Source organism: Camelina sativa, chromosome 17 (genome assembly GCF_030686135.1).
Source record: "Camelina sativa cultivar CO46 ecotype springtype chromosome 17, ASM3068613v1".
NCBI lineage: Eukaryota > Viridiplantae > Streptophyta > Magnoliopsida > Brassicales > Brassicaceae > Camelina > Camelina sativa.
The window spans coordinates 19,181,375-19,208,093 of NC_141896.1; the positions used below are offsets into that span (position 1 = coordinate 19,181,375).

General features: G+C 38.0%; 1 protein-coding gene and 1 pseudogene across 1 annotated transcript; both read right to left on the reverse strand.

The window, feature by feature from the left end:
- Positions 1-6,642: 6,642 nt before the first annotated feature.
- On the reverse strand, positions 6,643-23,565 carry LOC104759490 (senescence-specific cysteine protease SAG39-like; annotated as a pseudogene).
- Positions 23,566-25,642: 2,077 nt separating this feature from the next.
- On the reverse strand, positions 25,643-26,293 carry LOC147924010 (pectinesterase inhibitor 1-like). The gene has a single exon (XM_087493606.1). It carries the CDS (start codon positions 26,265-26,267, stop codon positions 25,683-25,685), a length of 585 nt encoding a protein of 194 aa, XP_087349732.1. The 5' UTR covers positions 26,268-26,293; the 3' UTR covers positions 25,643-25,682.
- Between the last annotated feature and the right edge of the window lie 426 nt (positions 26,294-26,719).

Below are 26,719 nucleotides of genomic sequence, written 5' to 3' on the forward strand. Positions count from 1 at the left end.
CATCAATCTAAACGCCGTTGGCGCGTTAGTCAACCCAAAAAGGCATCTCCACGAACTCATAATGCCCATACCTCATCCTGAAAGTCGTCTTCCTCACATCTGCCTCATCTATCAGTATCTGATGATAACCCGACGCCAGATATACCTTAGAGAACCAAGTACCACCCCTCAACTGATCCAACAACTCATCAATCCTGGGAAGAGGGTACTTGTTCTTCACAGTAACGGTTCAAACCCCATTAATCTATACACAAGCGGAGACTTCTGTCCTTCTTTTTAACAAACAACACCGGTGCTCTCCACGGTGATACACTAGAGAGTATGAATCCCTTTCTCCATAAATCCTCTAGTTACTTACTCAGCTCAACCAAACAAATACTCAAGTATGCCGACATCAACTCGCTGCCACCTGAATATCAACCCTCTTGTTCCTCCAAGAACCTCTAGTTACTTGCCAGTTAGGGAAACTTCCACAAGTTAGCTTATTCCAAAGATAGCTTTCCGCTTGGCAATTCTCCACAGCAAATCATCAATACGAACGTAATAAAACAAACAAGTACCATACGTTCGCATATTCTGATTCACCGCTTCAAATGCTTTGCAGGCCTCTTACTCAAACCACTTGACTTATTCCCTCCAACAAGCTTACCAAAACCTTGAATCTAGCAACCCTGTCCATCACCAATGAACTTCATCCAGTATCGTCGCAACGATTAGTTTATCCTGCCATGAAGGCTTTTCGTGAACTTATGTATCTGGCAAACATGCCTTTCCCGGCTCAAACCTGCTGTAACTCCCCTTCTCGGGACTCCAGCACCACCGGCCTCACAATCCTGGCGCACAGCCAAACATTTATAACCGCTCTGGTCATAAAACCCTGTCCCACCGGCCAACATAATCCTAAAATCCAAGATTAAACCACCATCACTCTCGAGGCCTACATTCCGTCGTTATGTTTACACTCACGTTCTATACATTGCTTGCTCCCAACTCTTCCACTCTTAGGTCGCAACCTTCGAGTTATACCGATCTCACTCTCAGACCAGCGTCTTCGAGTTATACCGTCTCAATCTTGGACCACAATCCTCAAGATCTCGATATCAGGAGAACTACTCATCCCCTCAGGAGAACAACATCCCCTCTGCCACTCTCGGAGCCCTCAACCCCTCGAGCTATCGGTATTCAGGGGAATCACCATCCCCTCAGGAGCAACAATCCTTAACGACTATAAACATCTCTCGACACAAGTACCTCCTGTGGTCCGAGTATAACATTGTAATGTTACACCTGCCCACTAAACTTCTAATATCCAACTGGATTAACCACCAAGCAGAGAAATATCTGGTCCAACTGCATATGTCCACATATCCGCCTCTCCAGGCCCGATACCTCTTGAGAATAATCTCATACCGGTCATCTACAACCGCTCCATCCTCTTAACGTAAGGTGGAAAGTCCTCAACATCCGCAGCCCTCGACTGCACCCCGCCACAAGCGACACAACTAGAGCCTACACTGGTACCCCTCTCGGTAACCGCTCCCACCGCACGCCAACAGATCCGCCAAGCGATCATCTCGACCTTGGGCTCCACCCGCTGCAACCCCAAAACTGGGTTCCCAGCACCCCCGGCACACTCACCGGCTAACACTCTGGTCCTTCCTGATACGCTTGCGACCCTGTGACGTACCTCCCCGTGGAACTCTGGACCACACACTCACTGGCCTCGGGACTCACCCAACCATGACCACGATCACGTCCCCGTCCACGACCAACAACTCGAACACCTTAACCACTGATCTTCCAAGAACAGAGGCTAACAAGCATAAAACAAAACAATACCACACAAAGAAACATAATAATAACTCACCGTGGAATCTCATTGAAGGCTCGAAGAGGATGTTCTAGGACTCCATGCCACACACAATTGACTAACTCACATAATCAATCAAGACATGCAATCCCAAACATCTACAACAGAAACCTAGTGAACCCAAACCTAGAACCGTAAGGGCTCTGATACCAAAATGAAACAACCGACCCTTTTTTTTTTTTGTAAATAAATAATAAATAATAATATAATAAACAACTACAACTAGTGGTCCCATACCCACTAGCCACCTAACCACATTCACAAACCAACAGCGGAACAACATACTAATAAATATCCAATAAAACAATATCCAATAACCAAATAAGTAATATCCAGCATTAATCCCAAACAGCATAAATCAAACAACCAGCAATCCTAACAATGCTCTAAGACTCAATTCTAGCAACCTAACAATGCCAGATAACCATACAATCAAGTCCCTAGAACATCCTCCTCTTCATTGCCTTTGATTCCACGATCACACTTTGCCTTTACCTGCACCACAAACACAAATTGAGATGCATGAGTATTTGATAAACACTCAGTGAGGCAATCCTCCCATCTACTGGGCTATACACACAAGCAATAAGATCTCTACATGCCACAAACAACAATCAATAAAACAAACCAGGCAATATACATAGCATGCAACATCCATCGTAACTGAACAAGGGGTGTCGACCGACACCAGTGGCTCGATCTGCATCCGGTTAGCCCTGATCTCAGTGGCTCGATCTGCATCCGGTTAGCCCTGATCTCAGTGGCTCGAATCTTGGCTGGAGCTAGTTTTTCCCTCTCCTCGAAAGTGACCTTCACCTCCTCGACCAAAGGGCGGAGAGTTTGCCTCATTGCCTGCCTCTCCTCCCTCCGCACCCTCTCAATCTCGCAGCTGTTGCCAGCTTCTAGTAGCTGGTTACGGAGTTCGATTTCGTGCAACCTGTTCTTTGCCGCCTTCGCGTCGTCTGCTGCCTCGAAGTAAAGGTCCCCCGCCTTCTTCAGTTTGTCTCGGAGGTCCTCATTAGCAACCCCAAGGTCAAGCACCTCTATCTCAGCCTTCTTTATCCGAGCTCGGATCTGTTTAGCCATCGCCACAGTGCTGGCATTTTCGGCTTCCAGCCGGGAGTATTCTGCTACCTGTACCTCCAGATCAGCGATTCTCTCTTTGAGAAGGTTTACCTTAGAAAGCGAGGGGAATGCGAACAGTTGATCCTCATAGGATGCCACCAAGGTGTTAAACTCAATCATTAGATGGGAAAGCTAGCTTGTTAAAAGCGGCAAAGGTAATAAAGTTCAAAAAACTGATGAAAAAACGAAAGGACATATACCTCGCCAATTTTGTCCGCGAAGCGGAAGAAGTTCGCAAGGTTGACCTCGGACATGTCAGGGAACGCCGGAATCCGAACTCCAGGCCGAGTATAGCTCCTCATCAGATCAGCTGGGGACGCAGGGGGGGCTGAAAGATTCGAGCAAAGTCATTTCACTCGTTGACCATCAGGAACAGCGAAAACATAAAATTAAAGCGCCTCGGAAAACCATTACCTCAGGGGGAAGGACGCTGTTCCTTCAGAGGTAGTCTTCCGGAGGAGCCTGCGGACTCTTTAGAAGGAGGGACTTCCTTAGATCTCCTCTCCGAGGAGAGACCCCTATCTTTCGAGCTAGACTTACTCCGCTCGTCTCCTGACGAGCCAGTCCGGGCTCAGCTCTTCTCGCGAGAAGAGGAAGAAGTCACGGGTTCCTTTCTCTTCTTGGATAAGTCAACCCGCTGGGAACTGACCTCAGTGGAGGTTTTCTTCATCGACGGGGGAGAAACCACGACCTCCCGCCGCCCGTCGCTAGAATCAGCGATGACAATCATGGTAAAATCAGCACGGAGCTCGGAAGGGCCAGCCGGGGATGCGGAAATTACGCTTACCTCAGGAACAGAAGAGCCAGAGGAGTTCTTGACAGGGATGCGAGCCTTTCCTTCGGCAAGGGCCGTTGCCATCTGCTTCTTCGCTTCCTTTTCGGCAGCCCGGCACGCCCTTTCTTCTCTGTAGTTCATCTCCGAAGTGCTGATAGGGTCAGAACAACCGAGAGAACATCCTCTGAGTCAGACTGCGGACTCTCTAATCCTTTCACACAAAAAGGAATCCTAAGCGATCTGACCCTGGCTGCAGAACCTCGAGAAAGCAATCCGCGTTCAAAGTGATATGAGAAAGAAACAGTTAAAGGGTGAGGCGAAAGAAAAGTCAAAACGACACTTAGCCTGGACCTAATAAGGAACACTGTTCTACCAATTTTCAAAGTCCACTTTGAAACGTGCGATCCTGTGAGATGCCCGAAAGTGAGCTCGTTAACCAGGAAGAAGAAATAAGACTTTCACCATTTCTCGTCCTCCTCGGGAAGATCATCGAAGACTTTTAGCCCGGAGAGCGGACTCACAGAAAGGGTACCCTTGGTACGACCTGTCTTCACCGTGTAGATTTGAAGAAAGTCGGCCAAAAATAGTTTGTAGTCGAACTCCTCTCCCAGAGTCTGAAGACACATCACGGTCCGAACAAAGTTCAGACACATATGGGGAAGTGCAAAGCCCTACTCGAACATCATCCTTACGATGAGTTCGAGAAGAGGGAACGACAGACCGCACGCAGAGAAAAAGATCTCGAATGCGCAACAGTAACCGGTTGGTGGATTTTCCGGGGATTCATGAGCTTCGGGAAATTTTATCTCGATCTCCGGCGGAATCCCGGTGGACCCCCTGATCTCGGCCATATTCTCCGCCGAGAGTATCGATGGCTGATGAGGACTGTAAACACCTGTAATCAGGGGTTTTGCTACTTTCCCCTGTGTAGATTTCGGAGGAGACATGTTTTCCGGGTAGAAGTGGGGAGGATTGAACTAAACGAGAAAAAGCTGAAGAAACTTTCGGCGAATAACGAAGAACAGAAGAAAAGAGAGGGAGAAGTCGGGTGAGTTTACCTCTTTATACGCGGAACCAGGGAGTAATGATTACATGGGGAAGCGAAAGGTCTCGGACCGCTTCTCTCCTCTCTTATAGCATGTACGCCGCCCAGTGGGTCCCATGACTTGTTCGGGAAGGCAAATCTCATCATTACCACGATCAAATCATGGGATATGGGGAATATTCAGTTTCCCGAAATTGATCGTTCGGAGATCAAAAGTCCCCCGAACTGCTCAGCTCGGGAGACTTGGGGGGGGGCAACTGTTGTACCCACGATTCGCCATCTCGGGATACAGGTGAAGGGCCTGAACCGGGCACGCCAAACGAGCCAAGAGAGAAACGCCAGTCGGCCCATCAGGCCCAGAGAGGAGAAGAGAGCTCGGGCAGGCGTCCTATTAGTCAGCTCGCAGCTCGGGTTTGGTCAAAGATTCCTGCATTCAATTGAACTAATTAGGACGCAAAAATCGTGTAAAATTAATTACGCATTGATTGGGTAATTAATTTGTCGGTATAAATATGTAAGGGGGGGGGGAGTCTTTGTAGGGATCGAAACATTTTTTCTCTCAAGAGTATTATACAGTTTTAGCATTCAAACACTCTCTATTCAGTTCGGAACTTTTAACGGTGATAAGCTCCTGCACACACAAATCACTTCGGAAGGAGAGAATTGATCTCAGTTCTCACAGTTAAGTTTATTGTAGCTCCTATAGTCGAAACCGGAGTATGAATCTAAGTAAATTAAAATTATAAATTATAAAATACATAGAATAAATCAAATAAAGATAATACTATTGTTTTATACCTAATAAATCAAAATTTACATAAACAGTGTGGGTTTTCATCTAGTTATTAGTAAATTCATATCTACAATTTAACATTCGATAACAGGCGTTACAGAACTACTTGACGGTGTTAGTTTTGTAATTCACGTTTTTAATAGATAAATAAGATTTATTTACAATATGTTGAATCAGGTTGGTGTGCTCTAGTGGTAATTGGTAGGATTTGTTCAGACATCAGCTTCGGGGGTTGATACCCAAAAGTTGCAGTTCTTTTTCCCTTTTTTTCTTTCTTTGCACGCTCCGAAAGAACCTTTGAGATGTCTGATGCGAGCTCGAACTAGGTTCGGAACGGAGCCTTCCTAGAGTGGAATTAAGGAACAGCCAGCGGAGGCACACCACTCCGATGTCTCGTCGCTGTCGTTGATGGTTGAATCTCCGCTGGTATTTTTGTTATCTTTCATCTGTTTAGTTCTGGCGGTTCAGTTTTCTACCCAGAAGAAGAGAACGAAGATCGAATGTTCGGTTTAAAATGGGTAGATAAAGAAGATGATGAACATCCACAGGACTTCGGAGAAGTTTCACTAAATAGATGAAGTGACGGCTGGATTCGAGACAATATCCTGCGAATGGTTGAAGTGACGGCTGGATTCGAGACAGTTCAGGGTTTCGAGGTTCCCAGCATCTGAGACGTTCTGCTGGGAGAGGGTTGCTCACTTTCCTAACAAATTGAAAAATTAGGAAAGTTTCCTTTATTTGCCAGGTCGGTCATGAGGCGATTTGGGAAATCGGCTACTTGCTCTTGAACTGGGCCTTTCGATCTTGTTGGACCTTCATTCGTAGGTTGAATTCAACATTGGACCGAATTCCTGGGTTGGTTAACCGGTTTGTTCTCTAGTTTAGACCGGTATGTTGGGGGTGCCAATTCCCGCACCAACAGTACATAAATATGATTGTTACAGGCTGAGCTCAAGTTTCGATGTAGATTTAGGTAACATCTAAACAATATTATATGGTCACTTCAATATAAATCCTCCAGTTAACCGAATCAGTTACGCAACCGGATAAGTAGCCCACTGAGCTACACCACACATGCCCTGAGGCCACTCAACATCTCTACGAAACCTAATGTAACCATTCCCCCCCCCCAAGTCTTACCCCAAGAGTTCTTAGCCAACCAGTACTTGATCCCCTCCGGACTCTTGCCATACCCAACTAACGTCAATGCATGATTCACGTTGATACCACAGTCGCGCGGATTGTACACTCCCTCTTTGTAATGAATGAAATCGGCCCCAGTCCCGACAATGCCCACTGAGACAGGCTGTCCTGATACGGCTTGGAGTAACGCACGTTCGTTGTTGCTTGGAACGTATCTCAACCCTCTGATTACTGCGGCGGGTCTAGCTTTGGTCTGGCACTGGCCCTCTTTCCCATGGAAAGGGTATTCATTTTCTGAAGCAATGCCTCGGTTTTTACTATGTAATTGAAAGCTTCGACTATTGTTCCGCCCTTGCAACCTCTGTTATGCTCTCTAGCGCAATCTAGAAGCTGCTGGTCGGACAGTGATACAAGGTTTCTTTGGGCAATCTTTGTCAGACCTTCCACCGCTGCAATCGCTGCGAACGCCCAACAACCTCCTGCCCAAGCATATATATATATATCTTATATAATAAGAGAAGGTTTTTTTCTAACTTTGCCTAACAATGTGACATTTGGCACTCTACTTTTGTGACACATGTTATTTTCATTAATTTAAATTTAACATTCTAATTTTTTAATTTGACTTTATTTTATTTGTATCTGGTATATAGTTTGCTAACAACAAAAATTGTTGTATAGTGTGTTTTTTGATTTTTTCCATCATTGTAACAAAAATATCTTTCTTACATTTTTAACTTTTAACATCTAATATATTTCATAATGAAATCATACAACATAGAACCTTATAAAAATACTGATCAACCCAACTAAAAAATATAAACAAATTCAAACTAAATAAAAATAGAAAATGGTTTCATACTTTTAAAGTAAAAACTGAAACAAAAATAATTTATGATAGAATAATTTAATAATATATAAGATTTTCTAATATGTGTATTCAATAATCATATATAATGTATTAAAGACATAACTCAACTTTATATTTAATAGTATCCTATAAGTTACAGTTTGACTGTCTTTAAAACATATGTACTAAAAAAAAAATTGGTATCATAACATAATTGTTTTATCTTCCCATGAAATGACAGAAACTAATAGTTTCAAAATATAATTTATAGTTAATTGTAATATTTATTTTTAAATGATTAGAAATAGAGACAATTTATATAAGAAACAAATATTTACATTAAACAAAATAAAAATAGAAAATGGTTTCATACTTTTAAAGTAAAAACTGAAACCAAATTAATTTATGATAGACTAATTTAAAAATATATAAGATTTTCTAATATATGTATTCAATAATCATATATAATATATTAAAACACAACTCAACTTTGTATTTAATAGTATCCTATAAGTTACAGTTTGACTATGTTTAAAACATATGTACTAAAAAAAAATTGGTATCATAACATAATTGTTTTATCTCCCCATGAAATAACAGAAAACAATAGTTTCAAAATATAATTTATAGTTAATTGTAATATCTATTTTTAAATGATTAGAAATAGAGAAAATTTCTATAAAAAACAAATATTTACATTAAATTTGACACACTTTTATTTTCATGAATTTTAATAAACAATTAGTCAGATTTAGAGTATAAGATATTTGTTTTGTGATATCGTTTTTATAAATTATTTTAAAATTGACTTATCACTCTATAAAATTATTTGTTGTTAACTATTACTCTTAGATATGCAAATAAAATTAATATATAGGACAATACAATTTATATATCAAAGTAATTAAGTAAGATCTTACACTTTTTTCTTAGGCCATCTTTATAGGCATAACACCAAGGGTGTTCTTAGCCCAAAAAAATTAGAAAAATAATGAATAGTGGCATAAGAACACCAAGATCAGTTCTTAATGTAGAACTGTTCTGGGCTCAGTTCTAAGCTGATGTAGCAAGCTGTGAATGGATATTATTTTTTGTAAATAATTTTTCACAAATTAAAAGAGGATTTGATTGAGAATATATAGAATAAATTTGGACATTAAACTATATATTAATTAAATAAAATATTTGTGTGCTTTAATTAAGTAATATGTTTTTTTTTCTTTTTTTAATGTTTTTTTGTTTCATAAAACGATATCACAAAACATATATCTTATACTCTAAGTAACTAATTTTTTATAATAATTCATGAAAATAAAAGTGTCTCAAATTTAATATACATATTTTTTTCTTCTATAAATTGTCTCTATTTTCTTATCATTTTAAAATAAATAGTATAATTAACAATAAATTTTGAAACTATTGTTTTCTATTATTTTTTGGGGGAGATAAAACAATTATGTTATGATACCAATTTTTTTTTAGTACATATGTTTTAAAGACAATCAAACTGTAACATATATAATACTATTAAATACACAATTTGTGAAGGTACATCGGAGGTGGTAGCTGCTGAAAACGATGATTGTGAGAAAGTGAGTATAGGTGAATTTGACATCGTTTGGTTCATATCCTCCTGAACAACCTCCTGCCCAAGCATATATATATATATATATCTTATATAATAAGAGAAGGTTTTTTTCTAACTTTGCCTAACAATGTGACATTTGGCACTCTACTTTTGTGACACATGTTATTTTCATTAATTTAAATTTAACATTCTAATTTTTTAATTTGACTTTATTTTATTTGTATCTGGTATATAGTTTGCTAACAACAAAAATTGTTGTATAGTGTGTTTTTTGATTTTTTCCATCATTGTAACAAAAATATCTTTCTTACATTTTTAACTTTTAACATCTAATATATTTCATAATGAAATCATACAACATAGAACCTTATAAAAATACTGATCAACCCAACTAAAAAATATAAACAAATTCAAACTAAATAAAAATAGAAAATGGTTTCATACTTTTAAAGTAAAAACTGAAACAAAAATAATTTATGATAGAATAATTTAATAATATATAAGATTTTCTAATATGTGTATTCAATAATCATATATAATGTATTAAAGACATAACTCAACTTTATATTTAATAGTATCCTATAAGTTACAGTTTGACTGTCTTTAAAACATATGTACTAAAAAAAAAATTGGTATCATAACATAATTGTTTTATCTTCCCATGAAATGACAGAAACTAATAGTTTCAAAATATAATTTATAGTTAATTGTAATATTTATTTTTAAATGATTAGAAATAGAGACAATTTATATAAGAAACAAATATTTACATTAAACAAAATAAAAATAGAAAATGGTTTCATACTTTTAAAGTAAAAACTGAAACCAAATTAATTTATGATAGACTAATTTAAAAATATATAAGATTTTCTAATATATGTATTCAATAATCATATATAATATATTAAAACACAACTCAACTTTGTATTTAATAGTATCCTATAAGTTACAGTTTGACTATGTTTAAAACATATGTACTAAAAAAAAATTGGTATCATAACATAATTGTTTTATCTCCCCATGAAATAACAGAAAACAATAGTTTCAAAATATAATTTATAGTTAATTGTAATATCTATTTTTAAATGATTAGAAATAGAGAAAATTTCTATAAAAAACAAATATTTACATTAAATTTGACACACTTTTATTTTCATGAATTTTAATAAACAATTAGTCAGATTTAGAGTATAAGATATTTGTTTTGTGATATCGTTTTTATAAATTATTTTAAAATTGACTTATCACTCTATAAAATTATTTGTTGTTAACTATTACTCTTAGATATGCAAATAAAATTAATATATAGGACAATACAATTTATATATCAAAGTAATTAAGTAAGATCTTACACTTTTTTCTTAGGCCATCTTTATAGGCATAACACCAAGGGTGTTCTTAGCCCAAAAAAATTAGAAAAATAATGAATAGTGGCATAAGAACACCAAGATCAGTTCTTAATGTAGAACTGTTCTGGGCTCAGTTCTAAGCTGATGTAGCAAGCTGTGAATGGATATTATTTTTTGTAAATAATTTTTCACAAATTAAAAGAGGATTTGATTGAGAATATATAGAATAAATTTGGACATTAAACTATATATTAATTAAATAAAATATTTGTGTGCTTTAATTAAGTAATATGTTTTTTTTTCTTTTTTTAATGTTTTTTTGTTTCATAAAACGATATCACAAAACATATATCTTATACTCTAAGTAACTAATTTTTTATAATAATTCATGAAAATAAAAGTGTCTCAAATTTAATATACATATTTTTTTCTTCTATAAATTGTCTCTATTTTCTTATCATTTTAAAATAAATAGTATAATTAACAATAAATTTTGAAACTATTGTTTTCTATTATTTTTTGGGGGAGATAAAACAATTATGTTATGATACCAATTTTTTTTTAGTACATATGTTTTAAAGACAATCAAACTGTAACATATATAATACTATTAAATACACAATTTGTGAAGGTACATCGGAGGTGGTAGCTGCTGAAAACGATGATTGTGAGAAAGTGAGTATAGGTGAATTTGACATCGTTTGGTTCATATCCTCCTGAACAACCTCCTGCCCAAGCATATATATATATATCTTATATAATAAGAGAAGGTTTTTTTCTAACTTTGCCTAACAATGTGACATTTGGCACTCTACTTTTGTGACACATGTTATTTTCATTAATTTAAATTTAACATTCTAATTTTTTAATTTGACTTTATTTTATTTGTATCTGGTATATAGTTTGCTAACAACAAAAATTGTTGTATAGTGTGTTTTTTGATTTTTTCCATCATTGTAACAAAAATATCTTTCTTACATTTTTAACTTTTAACATCTAATATATTTCATAATGAAATCATACAACATAGAACCTTATAAAAATACTGATCAACCCAACTAAAAAATATAAACAAATTCAAACTAAATAAAAATAGAAAATGGTTTCATACTTTTAAAGTAAAAACTGAAACAAAAATAATTTATGATAGAATAATTTAATAATATATAAGATTTTCTAATATGTGTATTCAATAATCATATATAATGTATTAAAGACATAACTCAACTTTATATTTAATAGTATCCTATAAGTTACAGTTTGACTGTCTTTAAAACATATGTACTAAAAAAAAAATTGGTATCATAACATAATTGTTTTATCTTCCCATGAAATGACAGAAACTAATAGTTTCAAAATATAATTTATAGTTAATTGTAATATTTATTTTTAAATGATTAGAAATAGAGACAATTTATATAAGAAACAAATATTTACATTAAACAAAATAAAAATAGAAAATGGTTTCATACTTTTAAAGTAAAAACTGAAACCAAATTAATTTATGATAGACTAATTTAAAAATATATAAGATTTTCTAATATATGTATTCAATAATCATATATAATATATTAAAACACAACTCAACTTTGTATTTAATAGTATCCTATAAGTTACAGTTTGACTATGTTTAAAACATATGTACTAAAAAAAAATTGGTATCATAACATAATTGTTTTATCTCCCCATGAAATAACAGAAAACAATAGTTTCAAAATATAATTTATAGTTAATTGTAATATCTATTTTTAAATGATTAGAAATAGAGAAAATTTCTATAAAAAACAAATATTTACATTAAATTTGACACACTTTTATTTTCATGAATTTTAATAAACAATTAGTCAGATTTAGAGTATAAGATATTTGTTTTGTGATATCGTTTTTATAAATTATTTTAAAATTGACTTATCACTCTATAAAATTATTTGTTGTTAACTATTACTCTTAGATATGCAAATAAAATTAATATATAGGACAATACAATTTATATATCAAAGTAATTAAGTAAGATCTTACACTTTTTTCTTAGGCCATCTTTATAGGCATAACACCAAGGGTGTTCTTAGCCCAAAAAAATTAGAAAAATAATGAATAGTGGCATAAGAACACCAAGATCAGTTCTTAATGTAGAACTGTTCTGGGCTCAGTTCTAAGCTGATGTAGCAAGCTGTGAATGGATATTATTTTTTGTAAACAATTTTTCACAAATTAAAAGAGGATTTGATTGAGAATATATAGAATAAATTTGGACATTAAACTATATATTAATTAAATAAAATATTTGTGTGCTTTAATTAAGTAATATGTTTTTTTTTCTTTTTTTAATGTTTTTTTGTTTCATAAAATTTTGATATTGTATTCTGAATTTTAGTAAAAGTTTTATAAGTTTGCAATTTAAATGTTATTTTATAAGTTTTTATAATTGTAATATGTTTAACATTATTATATTACTAAATCTTATGATCTTAAACATGTTCCCCAATAACTAACTTTTTAACAAAAGATCTTAACTACTGATCTTACATTATTTTCATAATATATTTACTCTAAGAACACCCAAAATAGTTCCCCCTATAAAGATGCCCTTAGAATACTTATCAGTTTTTTTTTTCATAAAAAACAAACTATAAATAAATTAACTTATTTTAATTATTTAACAAACAGACCAAATTTAATTAACTTTGCTGTAACAAATTGTCCTATTATTATATGTTAGACTAATTAAAAAACTCACATTATATTCAATAAGCGTATATAAAAAACTCACATTGTATTCAATAATCATATATAAAAAACTCACATTATATTAAATAGTTATATATATATATTGTATTAGAGATGAACTAAAATTTGTATTTAATAGTAATTTATAAGTTACAGTTTAATTGTCTTTAAAACGTATATATGTACTAAAAAAACATAATGGTATCATAACATAATTGCTTTATCCCCCTATGATATAACATAAAACAATAATTTCAAAACTTAATTTATTGGTAATTATACTATATATTTTTAAATGATTAGAAATAGAGACAATATATAAAAAATAAAAAATATTTTAAATTTGACACACTTTTCTTTTCAATAATTTTTATAAAAACTGGTTAAACTTATAGTATAAGATATTTGTTGTAACATCCGTGGACCGGAATCCCGGTTTGGGAGTTGCATCGGACGATGCAGATGGTGCATTGGTCGATGCATGTTCAATTCTGTGCGTTTTGACTTAAGTCAAACGCTGCGTTTTGGGTTAAGGAAAACCCTTAGATGCGAGTTTTGTCTCATTCGTGGTTGTGTGGCCGTTTTTGAGAAAAGAGAAAGAGAGAAAAACTGTTCTTGAGTGTTCTTGAGAATTCTGGGAGATTGGAGGCGTTCCTGTAGAGATCTGTAGCTGGGATCGTTGTAAGAGCTTCCTGGGAGCGTGTTCTTGGTTGTTTGAGGTTTAGTTTCTTCTGTGGCAAAGGTAAGTGCATGACCATGGCTTATCTAAGCTAGAGAACTCTTTAATCTGCTTGTTTTGTGTTGTTAGATGTGTTAGAGTGTTGTTATGGACGTTAGGAAGCTTTCTTGTCTTGGGATCGAGTTTTGTGTTTACAGGAACGAAGATCCGGCGAGAAGCTTCGGGGAAAACACGATGTTCGGCATTGCATCGGTCGATGCATAGCTTGCGTCGTTCGATGCAAGTGCGAGGACGGCGCGTAAAACTCTAGGGTTTTCGTGTGATGTCGAGCATGCGTCGGTCGATGCAGATTGGGTATCGGTCGATGAAAGTTACACTTGCATCGGTCGATGCAGCTTCTGTGTCGGTCGATGTAATCACTTGGTGGGTCGATCGATGCATGTATGCGTCGGTCGATGCACTGTCCTGTTTTGTCGATCGTTGTTTATTGCTTGTTGTTTGATGGTTAAAGATACTCTATTGCTTGTGTGTATAGCCCAGTAGATGGGAGGATTGCCTTACTGAGTGTTTATAAAATACTCATGCATTGCAATATGTGTTTGTGGTGCAGGTAAAGGTAAAGTATGATAGTGGAATCAAGGCAATGAAGAGGAGGATGTTCTAGGGACTCGGTTTTATGTTGTCTGGCATTGCTAGGTTGCTAGAGTTGGGTCATTAGAACATTGCTAGGTTGCTGGTTCTATGATTCCTGTTGTTTTGGATATTGATTATGTTGGAATATGGTTTTATTTTATTATTGGATTATTATTGAATATTGGTTGGTTATTTCTGCTGTTGAATGTATTTGTGGTTAGGTGGCTAGTGGGTATGAGACCACTAGTTGTAGTTTATTTATTATTTATTTATTTATTTTTTTTTTTAAAGGGTCGGTTGTTTCATTTTGGTATCAGAGCCCTTACGGTTCTAGGTTTGGGTTCACTAGGTTTCTGTTGTAGATGTTTGGGATTGCATGTCTTGATTGATTATGTGAGTTAGTTAATTGTGTGTGGCATGGAGTCCTAGAACATCCTCTTCGAGCCGACTGTGTGATTCCACGGTGAGTTTATGTTTCTGTGTTATAATAGAAATTGTTTGCTTAGCCTTCTGTTCATGGTAGTGCAGATGGTTAGAGAGGATGCTGTGGCTGGTCGAAGTCGTGGACGCGGACGTGGTCGTGGACGCGGACGTGGTCGTGGTAGGGGCAGAGTCCCAGTGGTTAGTGAGACCGAGGACCAGAGTGTGACAGTTGAGGGTGTGGGCGAGTCGCAGGGTGTTCCGAGGGATTCCGTGAGTGTGGCAGGAGGGGGCGGCAGCCATTGGTTGCGGCTGTGGGAGCACATAGACGTTATTTGTCTATGCTCAAGGAGATGAAGGATCTGTTCACTGAGAGGTTTTCGGGTGGTACAGATCCTACTGTTGTGGATGCTTGGAGGACGAGTGTGGAACGTAACTTCCATACTCTGAGATGTCCTGAGGAGTTTTGGGTAGACATAGGGGTCTACTATTTGAGTGGTGATGCTGAGTTGTGGTGGAGATCAGTGGCTGCTAGGAGAGTGCAGCGAGAGATGACTTAGGCTGACTTCGTCCTGGAGTTCAACCGCAAGTATTTTCCTAGAGAGGCATTGGATCAGTTGGAGGTGCAGTTCCTTCAGTTGTCTCAGGGGACACGGTCAGTGCGGGAGCTGAACTTGGAGTTCAGTCGACTTCTTTGTTATGGGGGTCGGGCTATGGAGCCTGAGGAGGCTCAGATCAGGAGGTTCTTGAGGGCTCTTCGTGATGACTTGAGAGTTCACTGTAGAGGGAGGAGTTATGCTACGCGTGCAGAGCTGGTTGAGACTGCAGCAGAGATTGAGGAGGATATCCGGGCACAGTCAGTGGCGGTAGCTCCAGCAGTTCAGCCTAGTAAGGCTTAGCAGCAGGGTGGTTCTAGCAGGAGCGGTAGGCATGCTCAGGGAACCAAGAGGAAGTGGGAGGCTACGCAGAAGCCGAGTGGTGCGGGTTGCTTCGGTTGTGGGAGCAAGGATCACAGGGTTGCTAGTTGTCCCAAGAGGAGTGTTCCGACGACGGGGCTTCGGGTATGTTATCATTGTAGGGAGACAGGGCACATCAGGCCTTTTTGTCTCAAGTTGCAGCCGGCAGCAGTGGCAGCGTTGCAGCAGGTGCAGCCTGGAGGTCAGCAGGTGGCACGGATTGAGCAGGGGCCACAGGTTTACACGACGGTAGAGACTGGTGGAACCAGTGCCGGGCGATCACAGGTATAATTTCTGGTACTTAATCTTTGTGAATTTTTAGTAGGGTCAGATTTTATGTTTTCCTGTGAGAAAGTGTTAGGTTCTCAACACATGAGGTTTGTGTAGGGACCTTGTTGGTGGGCGGGTTTAAGTCCCATGTTATGTTTGATTCTGGAGCTTCGCATAGCTTCATTACTCCAGAGTGTGCATAGTGTGCGGGGATCAGCGAGGATCCTACAGAGCGTGCATGAGTTGTCAAAATTGCGGGAGGCGAGTTCCTAAGAGTGATTGGTCGGGCTAGAGGAATTGATATTCAGATCGCAGGAGAGTCGTGGCCAGCGGATTTGCTTATCAGTCCAGTGGAGTTGTATGATGTTATTCTCGGGATGGATTGGTTGCATCGGCATAGGGTGCATTAGGATTGCCATCGGGGTAGACTGGAGTTTGAGCGTTCAGGAGGGAAGTTGGTGTTTCAGGGTATTAGACCGACTTCGGGGAGTCTCGTGATCTCAGCCATTCAGGCTGGGAAGATGATCGAGAAGGGCCGTGAGGCTTATTTGGTTACTATATCTATGCCAGAGTCAGTGGGGAAGTCTATGGTTAGCGGTATTCCAGTAGTGGAAGAGTTTGAGGATGTGTTTCAGTCTTTGCAGGGATCACCACCATCTCGGTCGGATCCTTTTACCATTGAACTGGAACCGGGGACGACACCGTTATCCAAGGCTCCTTACAGAATGGCTCCAGCAGAGATGGCAGAGCTGAAGAAGCAGCTAGAGGATTTGCTGAGTAAGGGATTCATCCGTCCTAGTGTATCACCGTGGGGAGCGCCGGTGTTGTTTGTGAAGAAGAAGGATGGGAGTTTCAAGTTGTGCATTGATTATCGGGGTTTGAACCGGGTCACTGTGAAGAACAAGTATCCTCTTCCTAGGATCGATGAGTTGTTGGATCAGTTGAGGGGTGCTACTTGGTTCTCTAAGGTAAATCTGGCGTCGGGTTATCATCAGATACCGATAGATGAGGCAGATGTGAGGAAGACTACTCTCAGGACGAGGTATGGGCACTATGAGTTTGTGGTGATGCCTTTCGGGTTGACTAATGCACTAGCAGCGTTTATGAGATTGATGAACAACGTGTTTCAGGAGTTTCTGGATGTATCTGTCATCATTTTCATCGACGATATCCTAGTTTACTCTAAGAGTCCTGAAGAGCATGCAGTGCATTTGAGGGCGGTTATGGAGAAGCTGCGGGAGCAGAAGTTGTTTGCTAAGTTGAGCAACTGCAGTTTTTGGCAGCGTGAGATGGGCTTTCTGGGTCGCATTGTTTCTGCTGAGGGAGTTTCAGTAGATCCAGAGAAGATTCAGGCTATCAGGGATTGGCCTAGACCGCAGAATGCCACAGAGATCATAAGTTTCCTTGGATTGGCAGGTTACTATAGGAGATTTGTGCAGGGGTTTGCAAGCATAGCACGTCCTATGACTAAGTTGACAGGGAAGGATGTTCCTTTTGTCTGGTCAGAAGAGTGTGAGGAAGGCTTTGCAAGCCTGAAGGAGATGTTGACTACTACGCCAGTGTTGGCTTTGCCTGAGCAGGGAGAACCCTATGTGGTTTATACAGATGCATCTAGAGTTGGTTTGGGGTGTGTTCTGATGCAGCATGGGAAGGTGATTGCCTATGCTTCGCGGCAGTTGCGGGTGCATGAAGGCAATTATCCTACTCATGATTTGGAGATGGGTGCTGTAGTTTTTGCCCTGAAGATTTGGAGATCTTATCTTTATGGTGCAAAGGTACAGGTGTTTACAGATCATAAGAGCCTAAAGTATATATTCACTCAGCCTGAGCTGAATTTAAGACAGAGGCGGTGGATGGAGCTTGTGGCGGATTATGATTTGGAGATAGCCTATCATCCTGGTAAGGCTTACACGGTTGCAGATGCTCTGAGTCGGAAGAGGGTAGCTTCGTCTCAGGAGCATGAGATGGAGTCTCTGGTAGGGGAGATCAGTGCTTTGAGCTTATGTGCTGTTTCACAGGAACCGTTGGGTTTGGAAGCAGTAGATAGAGCAGATCTTCTGAGTAGGGTGCGGTTGGCTCAAGAGAAGGATTTGGGGCTGGTGAATGCCTCTAAGGATGTGGATTCAGAGTATCAGGTAACAGATAATGGTACTATCTTGGTGCACGGTCGGGTTTGTGTGCCCAAGGATGAGGAGTTAAGACAGGAGATTCTGAGAGAGGCTCATGCGAGCAAGTTGTCCATTCATCCAGGAGCGACTAAGATGTACCGTGATCTCAAGAGGTACTAGCATTGGGTCGGGATGAAAAAGGATGTAGCGGGTTGGGTTTCGAGGTGTGATGTGTGTCAGCTAGTGAAGGCTGAGCATCAGATTCCTGGCGGGTTATTGAAGAGTCTACCCATTCCTGAGTGGAAGTGGGATATGATCACCATGGATTTTGTGGTAGGATTGCCAGTGTCACGGACCTTTGATGCTATTTGGGTCATTGTGGACCGGTTGACTAAGTCAACACATTTTCTGGCCATAAAAAGACTGATGGAGCAGCGGTCTTGGCTAAGAAGTATGTGAGAGAGATAGTCAGATTGCATGGGGTGCTAGCGAGCATTGTGTCTGACAGAGATTCTAAGTTCACTTCAGTGTTCTGGAAGGCATTTCAGGCAGAGATGGGCAATAAGGTGCATATGAGTACAGCTTATCATCCCCAGACAGATGGACAGTCTGAGAGGACGATCCAGACGCTGGAGGATTTGCTGAGGATGTGTGTGTTGGATTGGGGTGGCCATTGGGCAGATCACCTGAACCTGGTAGAGTTTGCTTACAACAACAGTTATCAGGCGAGTATTAAGATGGCTCCTTATGAGGCTTTGTATGGGAGACCATGTCGTACACCATTATGCTGGACTCAGGTGGGGGAGAGGAGCATGTTTGGTGCTAGTTTTGTTCAGGAGACCTCAGAGAAGATTCGGGTTCTCAAGCTGAACATGAAGGAGGCTCAGGATAGACAGAGGAGTTATGCTGATAGGAGGAGGAGAGATCTTGAGTTTCAGGTGGGAGACAGAGTGTACCTCAAGATGGTCATGTTGCGGGGTCCAAACAGGTCATTGTCAGAGACTAAGTTGAGTCCGAGTTATATGGGTCCATTTAGAGTGATTGAGCGGGTTGTACCAGTGGCATACAGATTGGAGTTACCTGAGGTTATGCGTGCATTCCATAAGGTTTTCCATGTGTCTATGTTGCGGAAGTGTCTCCGTGAGGGTGAGAGAGTGTTGGCTAAGATTCCTGAGGACCTTCAGGCTAACATGACTCTGGAGGCGAGACCAGTTCTCGAGAGGAGGATCAAGGAACTTCGGAAGAAGAAGATTCCTTTGATGAGAGTCCTGTGGGACAGTGATGGTGTTGAGGAGCAGACTTGGGAACCTGAGGCGAAGATGAAGGCAAGGTTTAAGAAGTGGTATGAGAAGTAAGCCGCGACTTAAACTTGTCTAGCTTGGTTCCATCTGTAATCCGTGGCTGGAGCGGGAATGGAGTATTCCAGCCCATCTCTCTTGTTACTCGGTTGCTTGGGATGGTTGGTTGTGCGACTCAGTAACAAGATGAGGTGGTGTTCGGGGTACAAAGTTTCCGTGAGGCGGGGTTTTGGAGGAATGATTCCTGAAATGGAGGTTTCCAAAAATGGAAAGTGCTAAATATGGAAAGTTTTGCGGGAGTCAGAATTTGTCCATTTTAGCGGTGGAAAGCCTTGAAGGGGCTTGTGTGTGGCCTTAGTGGCGGACTTTTGAGTCAGTGTGCCCGTGTGTGGCGGTCTTTTTAGACATTGTGTGGTCTTGGTGACGGGCTTTTTAGCCAGAGTGTCTTTGTGACGGTCCTCTTTAGGACATTTGTGTGGCCTTGGTGGCGGTCCTCTTTAGGACATTTGTTTGGCCTTTGTGGCAGGCTGTTTAGCCAGAGTGTCTTTGTGACGGTCCTTCGGGACAGATGGTCTTTGTGACGGTCCTTCGGGACAGATGGTCTTTGTGACAGGCTTTTTAGCCAGAGTGTCTTTGTGACGGTCCTCTTTAGGACATTTGTTTGGCCTTGGTGGCGGTCCTCTTTAGGACATTTGTTTGGTCTTGGTGGCGGTCCTCTTTAGGACATTTGTTTGGCCTTGGTGGCGGTCCTCTTTAGGACATTTGTTTGCCTTGGTGGCGGTCCTCTTTAGGACATTTTGTTTGGCCTTTGTGGCGGCCCTTGTGGCATGTATATGATCCTTGTGTGGTCATGAGGTATTCCAGTGAGGGGATATGTGGTTGGTAGGACATTGAGATGTTTTACGCGAGCCACGGGAAGGAAACCTGGATAGGGATAGGACTCAGACGTGTTCAGAATCGTTTGCTCGTGACTCTTGGAGGACTTAGGTTCTCCTAGTACTGCCATATTCAGAGACTTTGTGGCTTGGGAATATGGTTGGTATATCGACTTCGGATGACTATCCGGAGGCGCACTGTAGGGTGGCAACCCGAGAGACGAGTTGGATTTTTCCTTATATAATATGGCATGTGGGTCTAGGCCCGATGAGGAGCCAACGTTATGGCATGCAGATTTAGGTATGATAAGGAGCCAATAAAAACTCAAGGTTTAGGCCTATGAGTAAAGGAAAGTCCAAAAGTCGAGAGCAAATGACGCCTGGAGCGTGAGTCTATCGCCTAGAGGTGACCTTCTGTAGATCGGTCGGAGGAGTGCGGGCCGTGGAGACGGATGCACGGGAGTCCTTGGCTGATGGTTGTTCGAGATTTGAGGACGAATCTAGTTTGGTGGGGGAGAATTGTAACATCCGTGGACCGGAATCCCGGTTTGGGAGTTGCATCGGACGATGCAGATGGTGCATCGGTCGATGCATGTTCAATTCTGTGCGTTTTGACTTAAGTCAAACGCTGCGTTTTGGGTTAAGGAAAACCCTTAGATGTGAGTTTTGTCTCATTCGTGGTTGTGTGGCCGTTTTTGAGAAAAGAGAAAGAGAGAAAAACTGTTCTTGAGTGTTCTTGAGAATTCTGGGAGATTGGAGGCGTTCCTGTACAGATCTGTAGCAGGGATCGTTGTAGGAGCTTCCTGGGAGCGTGTTCTTGGTTGTTTGAGGTTTAGTTTTTTCTGTGGCAAAGGTAAGTGCATGACCATGGCTTATCTAAGCTAGAGAACTCTTTAATCTGCTTGTTTTATGTTGTTAGACGTGTTAGAGTGTTGTTATGGACGTTAGGAAGCTTTCTTGTGGCTTGGGATCGAGTTTTGTGTTTACAGGAACAAAGATCCGGCGAGAAGCTTCAGGGAAACACGATGCTCGGCATTGCATCGGTCGATGCATAGCTTGCGTCGGTCGATGCAAGTGCGAGGACGGCGCGTAAAACTCTAGGGTTTTCGTGTGATGTCGAGCATGCGTCGGTCGATGCAGATTGGGTATCGGTCGATGCAGCTTCTGTGTCGGTCGATGCAATCCCTTGGTGTGTCGATCGATGCATGTATGCGTCGGTCGATGCACTGTCCTGTTTTGTCGATCGTTGTTTATTGCTTGTTGTTTGATGGTTAAAGATACTCTATTGCTTGTGTGTATAGCCCAGTAGATGGGAGGATTGCCTTACTGAGTGTTTATAAAATACTCATGCATTGCAATATGTGTTTGTGGTGCAGGTAAAGGCAAAGTGTGATCATGGAATCAAGGCAATGAAGAGGAGGATGTTTTAGGGACTCGGTTTTATGTTGTCTAGCATTGCTAGATTGCTAGAGTTGGGTCATTAGAACATTGCTAGGTTGCTGGTTCTATGATTCCTGTTGTTTTGGATATTGATTATGTTGGAATATGGTTATATTTTATTATTGGATTATTATTGAATATTGGTTGGTTATTTCCGCTGTTGAATGTGTTTGTGGTTAGGTGGCTAGTGGGTATGGGACCACTAGTTGTAGTTTATTTATTATTTATTATTTTTTTAAAAAAAAAAAAGGTCGGTCGTTTCATTTGTTTTGTGATATCTTTTTAATAAATTATTTTAAAATTGACTCATCATATATAAAATTATTTTATTTTAACTATTACTTTTAGATGATGACAATAAAATTAATATATAGGACAACATAAAATAATCTATCAAAATAATTAAGTAAGATCTTACGCTTACCTTTCTAGACTACTTATCAGTTTTTTATTTTCGAAAAAAAAAAAAAATAGAAAATAGTAAAAAATATAATTTATCTTAATTATTTAAAGAAAATAACATATTTAATTAGCTTTGCTATAAGTAATGGTCTTATTACTATAGTAAGTTAGTAACATACTGTTTAGAAAATTTCAACAATACATTGTAATCAAAAATATTTAGTAATATACTTTAACTTTCTTTTTTTTCATCACTCTTCTATGAAATACTATATAACATATATAAATTATAAAATTGAAGTTGAACTGTATTATTATGAATATTATTTTTAAAAACATATATTAACAATTACATATGTACTTTTCATATATAACTGAATAACTACTTCATTTTATATTTCAAGTTAATAATGCATACATAAACCACGCATCGCGTGGGCTACTTTCTAGTATATATATATATATATATATATATATATATATATTGGTTACTTAATTTACAAAACAAATCTTGTATTAATTACTCTAAACTTAGATTGATAATCATAACTTGGGGATCAAGCTTCGCATGTGAAATGTGTATAATTGTCACATTAAATGACTACTTGAACCAGCTATATGTGTAGTGACTGTTTATATTATAATCACAATTACGACAAGCTTACCACATCCTCCTTGGGATTTAACCGGTGTCACAGCTCCTTCCTTTCTCCAGTCTTTGCTTGTGCTGATGACATCACTGACGTTCCAATTCCAAGATGACATCGTCTCATCAACCACTTCAGATGGTGAAGTTACATTAACGTCCCTAAGACCGGTGTGGGTGGCAAGGAACTCCTCTTCGGTCCAATCCGTGAACTCATTGACACCAAGCTCGTAGCTTTGATTTCCCATGTTGTTGAAGTTTTCGATGAATTTCAAGTTTTTACTGAACACTTCAAGCCTCCTTTGTTTCTCGAATTCATTATCATAAACTCGAGAAAATTTAAGCATCCATTGCTGGTGGCTATCAACAATGGATGGCTCGTGCAAAGTGATACGAGCTTGAGAGATCCTTAGATCCATGGTAAACATGATTAGTACCACGAACTTAAACACTACTAAAACCATTTTCGGGTCTGCTGAATAAAAGAACTAGAGTAATATGAAAAAATTACGTTTACTAGTAAAGTGAAGAAGTGAGAATAAAAAGTAAGGGTATTTTATAGAGTGAGGAATGTGAGTTGCTAGTTGCTATGATGGAAACAAATGCAAATTGACTCTATTGTGGTGATGTTATATAAAGATATCAAGAAGGTCATCAAATTAATTAATAAGAATATTATCTATATTTATTGTTTAGATTTCTTTTTGTATTTGTTTCCATATAATGTAGGAATCTCTTCTACTACATATATATGTTGTAATTATATAACTATGTAATCTATAGAGATTATGATTATGAATTTATGAGAGTGAATATAATTCGGTCAATACAAATTTCTCATCACCTTTAATACTTCATTGACTAACTTTATGGAAAAAAACTTTAAAATATTACATCTATTTTTTATTTGGACGTTTAATACCTTATATTTTTTTATTTAAATAAAAATATCTCATTTAAATATGGTTTGACTAAAAATATTTTATCTTTATATTATTGGTAAATTCATATCCACGATTTAACATCCAATAACAGGCGTTACAGAACCACTTGACGGTGTTAGTTTTGAAATTCACGTTTTTAATAGATAAATAAGATTTATTTACAATATGTTGAATCAGGTTGGCATGGTCTAGTGGTAATTGGTAGGATCCGTTCAGACATCACCTTCGGGGTTTGATACCCAAAACTTGCAGTTTTTTTCTCTTTTTTTGATTTCTTTACACGCTCCAAAAGAACCTTTGAGATGTCTGATGTGAGCTCAAATTAGGTTTGGAACGGAGCCTTCCTGGATTGGATTTAAGGAACAGCCAGCAGAGGCACGCCACTCCGATGTCTCGTCGCTGTCATTGATGGTCGAATCTCCGCTGATATTTTTCGTTATCTTCATCTGTTTAATTATGGCGGTTCAGTTTTCTACCCAGAAGAAGAGAATGAAGATCGAATGTTCGGTTTAAATGGGTAGATAAAGAAGATGATGAACATCAAAAGGACTTCGGAGAAGTTTCACTTCCAGCGGTTTCATGGTGGACGGCGTCTAAGGTTTGATAGATAGACTTTAAAAAAACCTAAGAAATCTAAAAAAAAATATCAGGAAATCAAGTGTTGATGAGGGTTGAACCTTTTCAATGTGGTTGTTAAATCAAATCTGATACCACCATTCCACACTAATATATTCATAAGTAGCTGTAAACAAATAGAATATATCTATTTAATTAAACTTAAGACCGTTAAATGATTCTGTAACGTCTGTTAACGGATGTTAAATCATAGGTGTGAATTTACCAATAATACAAAGATAAAGTATTTTTAGTCTAACAATATTTACATGAGGTATTCTTATTCCAATAAAAAAAGATGAGATATTAAACTTCCAAAGTTTTTTTCCCCTAACTTTATCCATTCTTTGTTTTTAATTTTCATTCTTTACATCCATATGCTCCTTTTGTTCCATTATATCAAGAACCAATGAATGTTTGACTGGTGATGGATTTTAACTTTTAAGGAAATAGTCCGTAAATAAATTGATGACTCAAAAGGTTTAATCAGATTTACTGAATTTATACCAGTCAATTGGAAAAGCATATAATTATGTTCACATAATTAGTAGGAGAGTGTTTTTTACACCAATTAGGATAAGGAAAAAAGAAATCAAATATATTAGAAACCGAAGTTATGCCATCTCTGTATATACTTGATTTTTTTTCTTTGGTCGTCAGTGTATGTGTATAAATATATACATTTGAGTTTGGAGTCAAGCTCATAAAATTATGCCATCGATCACCAGTCACACTCTTCGCTATTGATCTTGCTATGTTATTCGCTGAGACTGCCAACGTTAGTATATGTGAACTGAGAATATTCAATAACGTTCTGCTATGTCATGGTTTAGCCGTTTAGGCTTCCACCAACGTTGGTGAGAAGAAGCATCGTTGGCTTCAAACGTGATGTATATAACATTATTCCTCCACCAGGATGATAATTAGCTCTCACAACTTTGATCACTTCAATATTTGTTCCTTGTATTCCACAAAGCACACTAGTGTAAGGTCATCATTTACATTTGTAAAATGCTAATAAAAAATTATAACATAGTAAAGAACATTCAAAAGCAATCAAATATCGGCGTGAATCGGTAATGACAACACCGTACCAAACAACAATATTATTATTATAGCTTTGGGTATTGATTAATAACATAACTTTTTGTCTGTTCTTAGAAAACATTCCAAAAGCACAAGAACAATGGAAGATACATTTTCGACAATAGAAACTCCTTCTAAAATCTGTGGATTAGGCTTGATGACACTTGACAGCTCCCATCCACAATCCTGCGCAATTTTAATTGTACTACTAACGTCGTTCGTTAAAAAAGCATTGTTATAGTCCTTGGTTGCCAGAAATTTGAGAGCGGAATCAAAACGACCAATAGCAAGGTCAAAAATTTCTGAGCATTCCTCATAGGAACCTTTAGAACTGCGATTGCTTGTGTTATTTATGAGTGACTGGAATTGCTTCAGCATGTCTGAGGTTTTTCGAGAATTATAGTTGATCAAAAAAGTGGTGAGGCCAGGATGATCTAATGTTGCAATTGGAGTGGATGATTTTAAGAATTCAAAGCAAAATGATGCATTAGTTCCTTTATGTGTGCAGATGTTGCTGATTTCACTTTCTGTAACCTTCGTACTAAATCTTGCAGCAGATGATGAGACAACAAAAAAATGTAAAATTAGTATGGGAACCAATAAAAAGTTGTTTTTGATGTATAAAACCATTTTTTGTTTGTTCCAAAATCAAAATGTTTGAGAACTTTATATGAGATTCATACATGCTCAAATAAAATTTCAAATTTATACGCCAACAAATTATATTGAATATATTTTCCTTAAATGCAAATATTATGTACCATCTACTGTAAAATATACATGGTAGCTTTGAATAACTTTACAAAATCTACCATTTTGAAAAAGATTACGGTAACTTTGAAAATGACAGATTTAGTAAAGTATATATTGCAGTAATTTGGGTCAGACAGCACAATTAATTCATTTTAGGTAGTAAAATCTCATTTTTCGGGTGAATATCGCAAAAATAACACAAATATCTAGGGAGTGTGTATTGAATTATTTTCGAAGAGTTTGAAATTTATATCATATTCATCATATCGAATATGCATCTATGATCTACGAACATAACTCTAGAAGCAACGTAACGTACTCAATTAGTG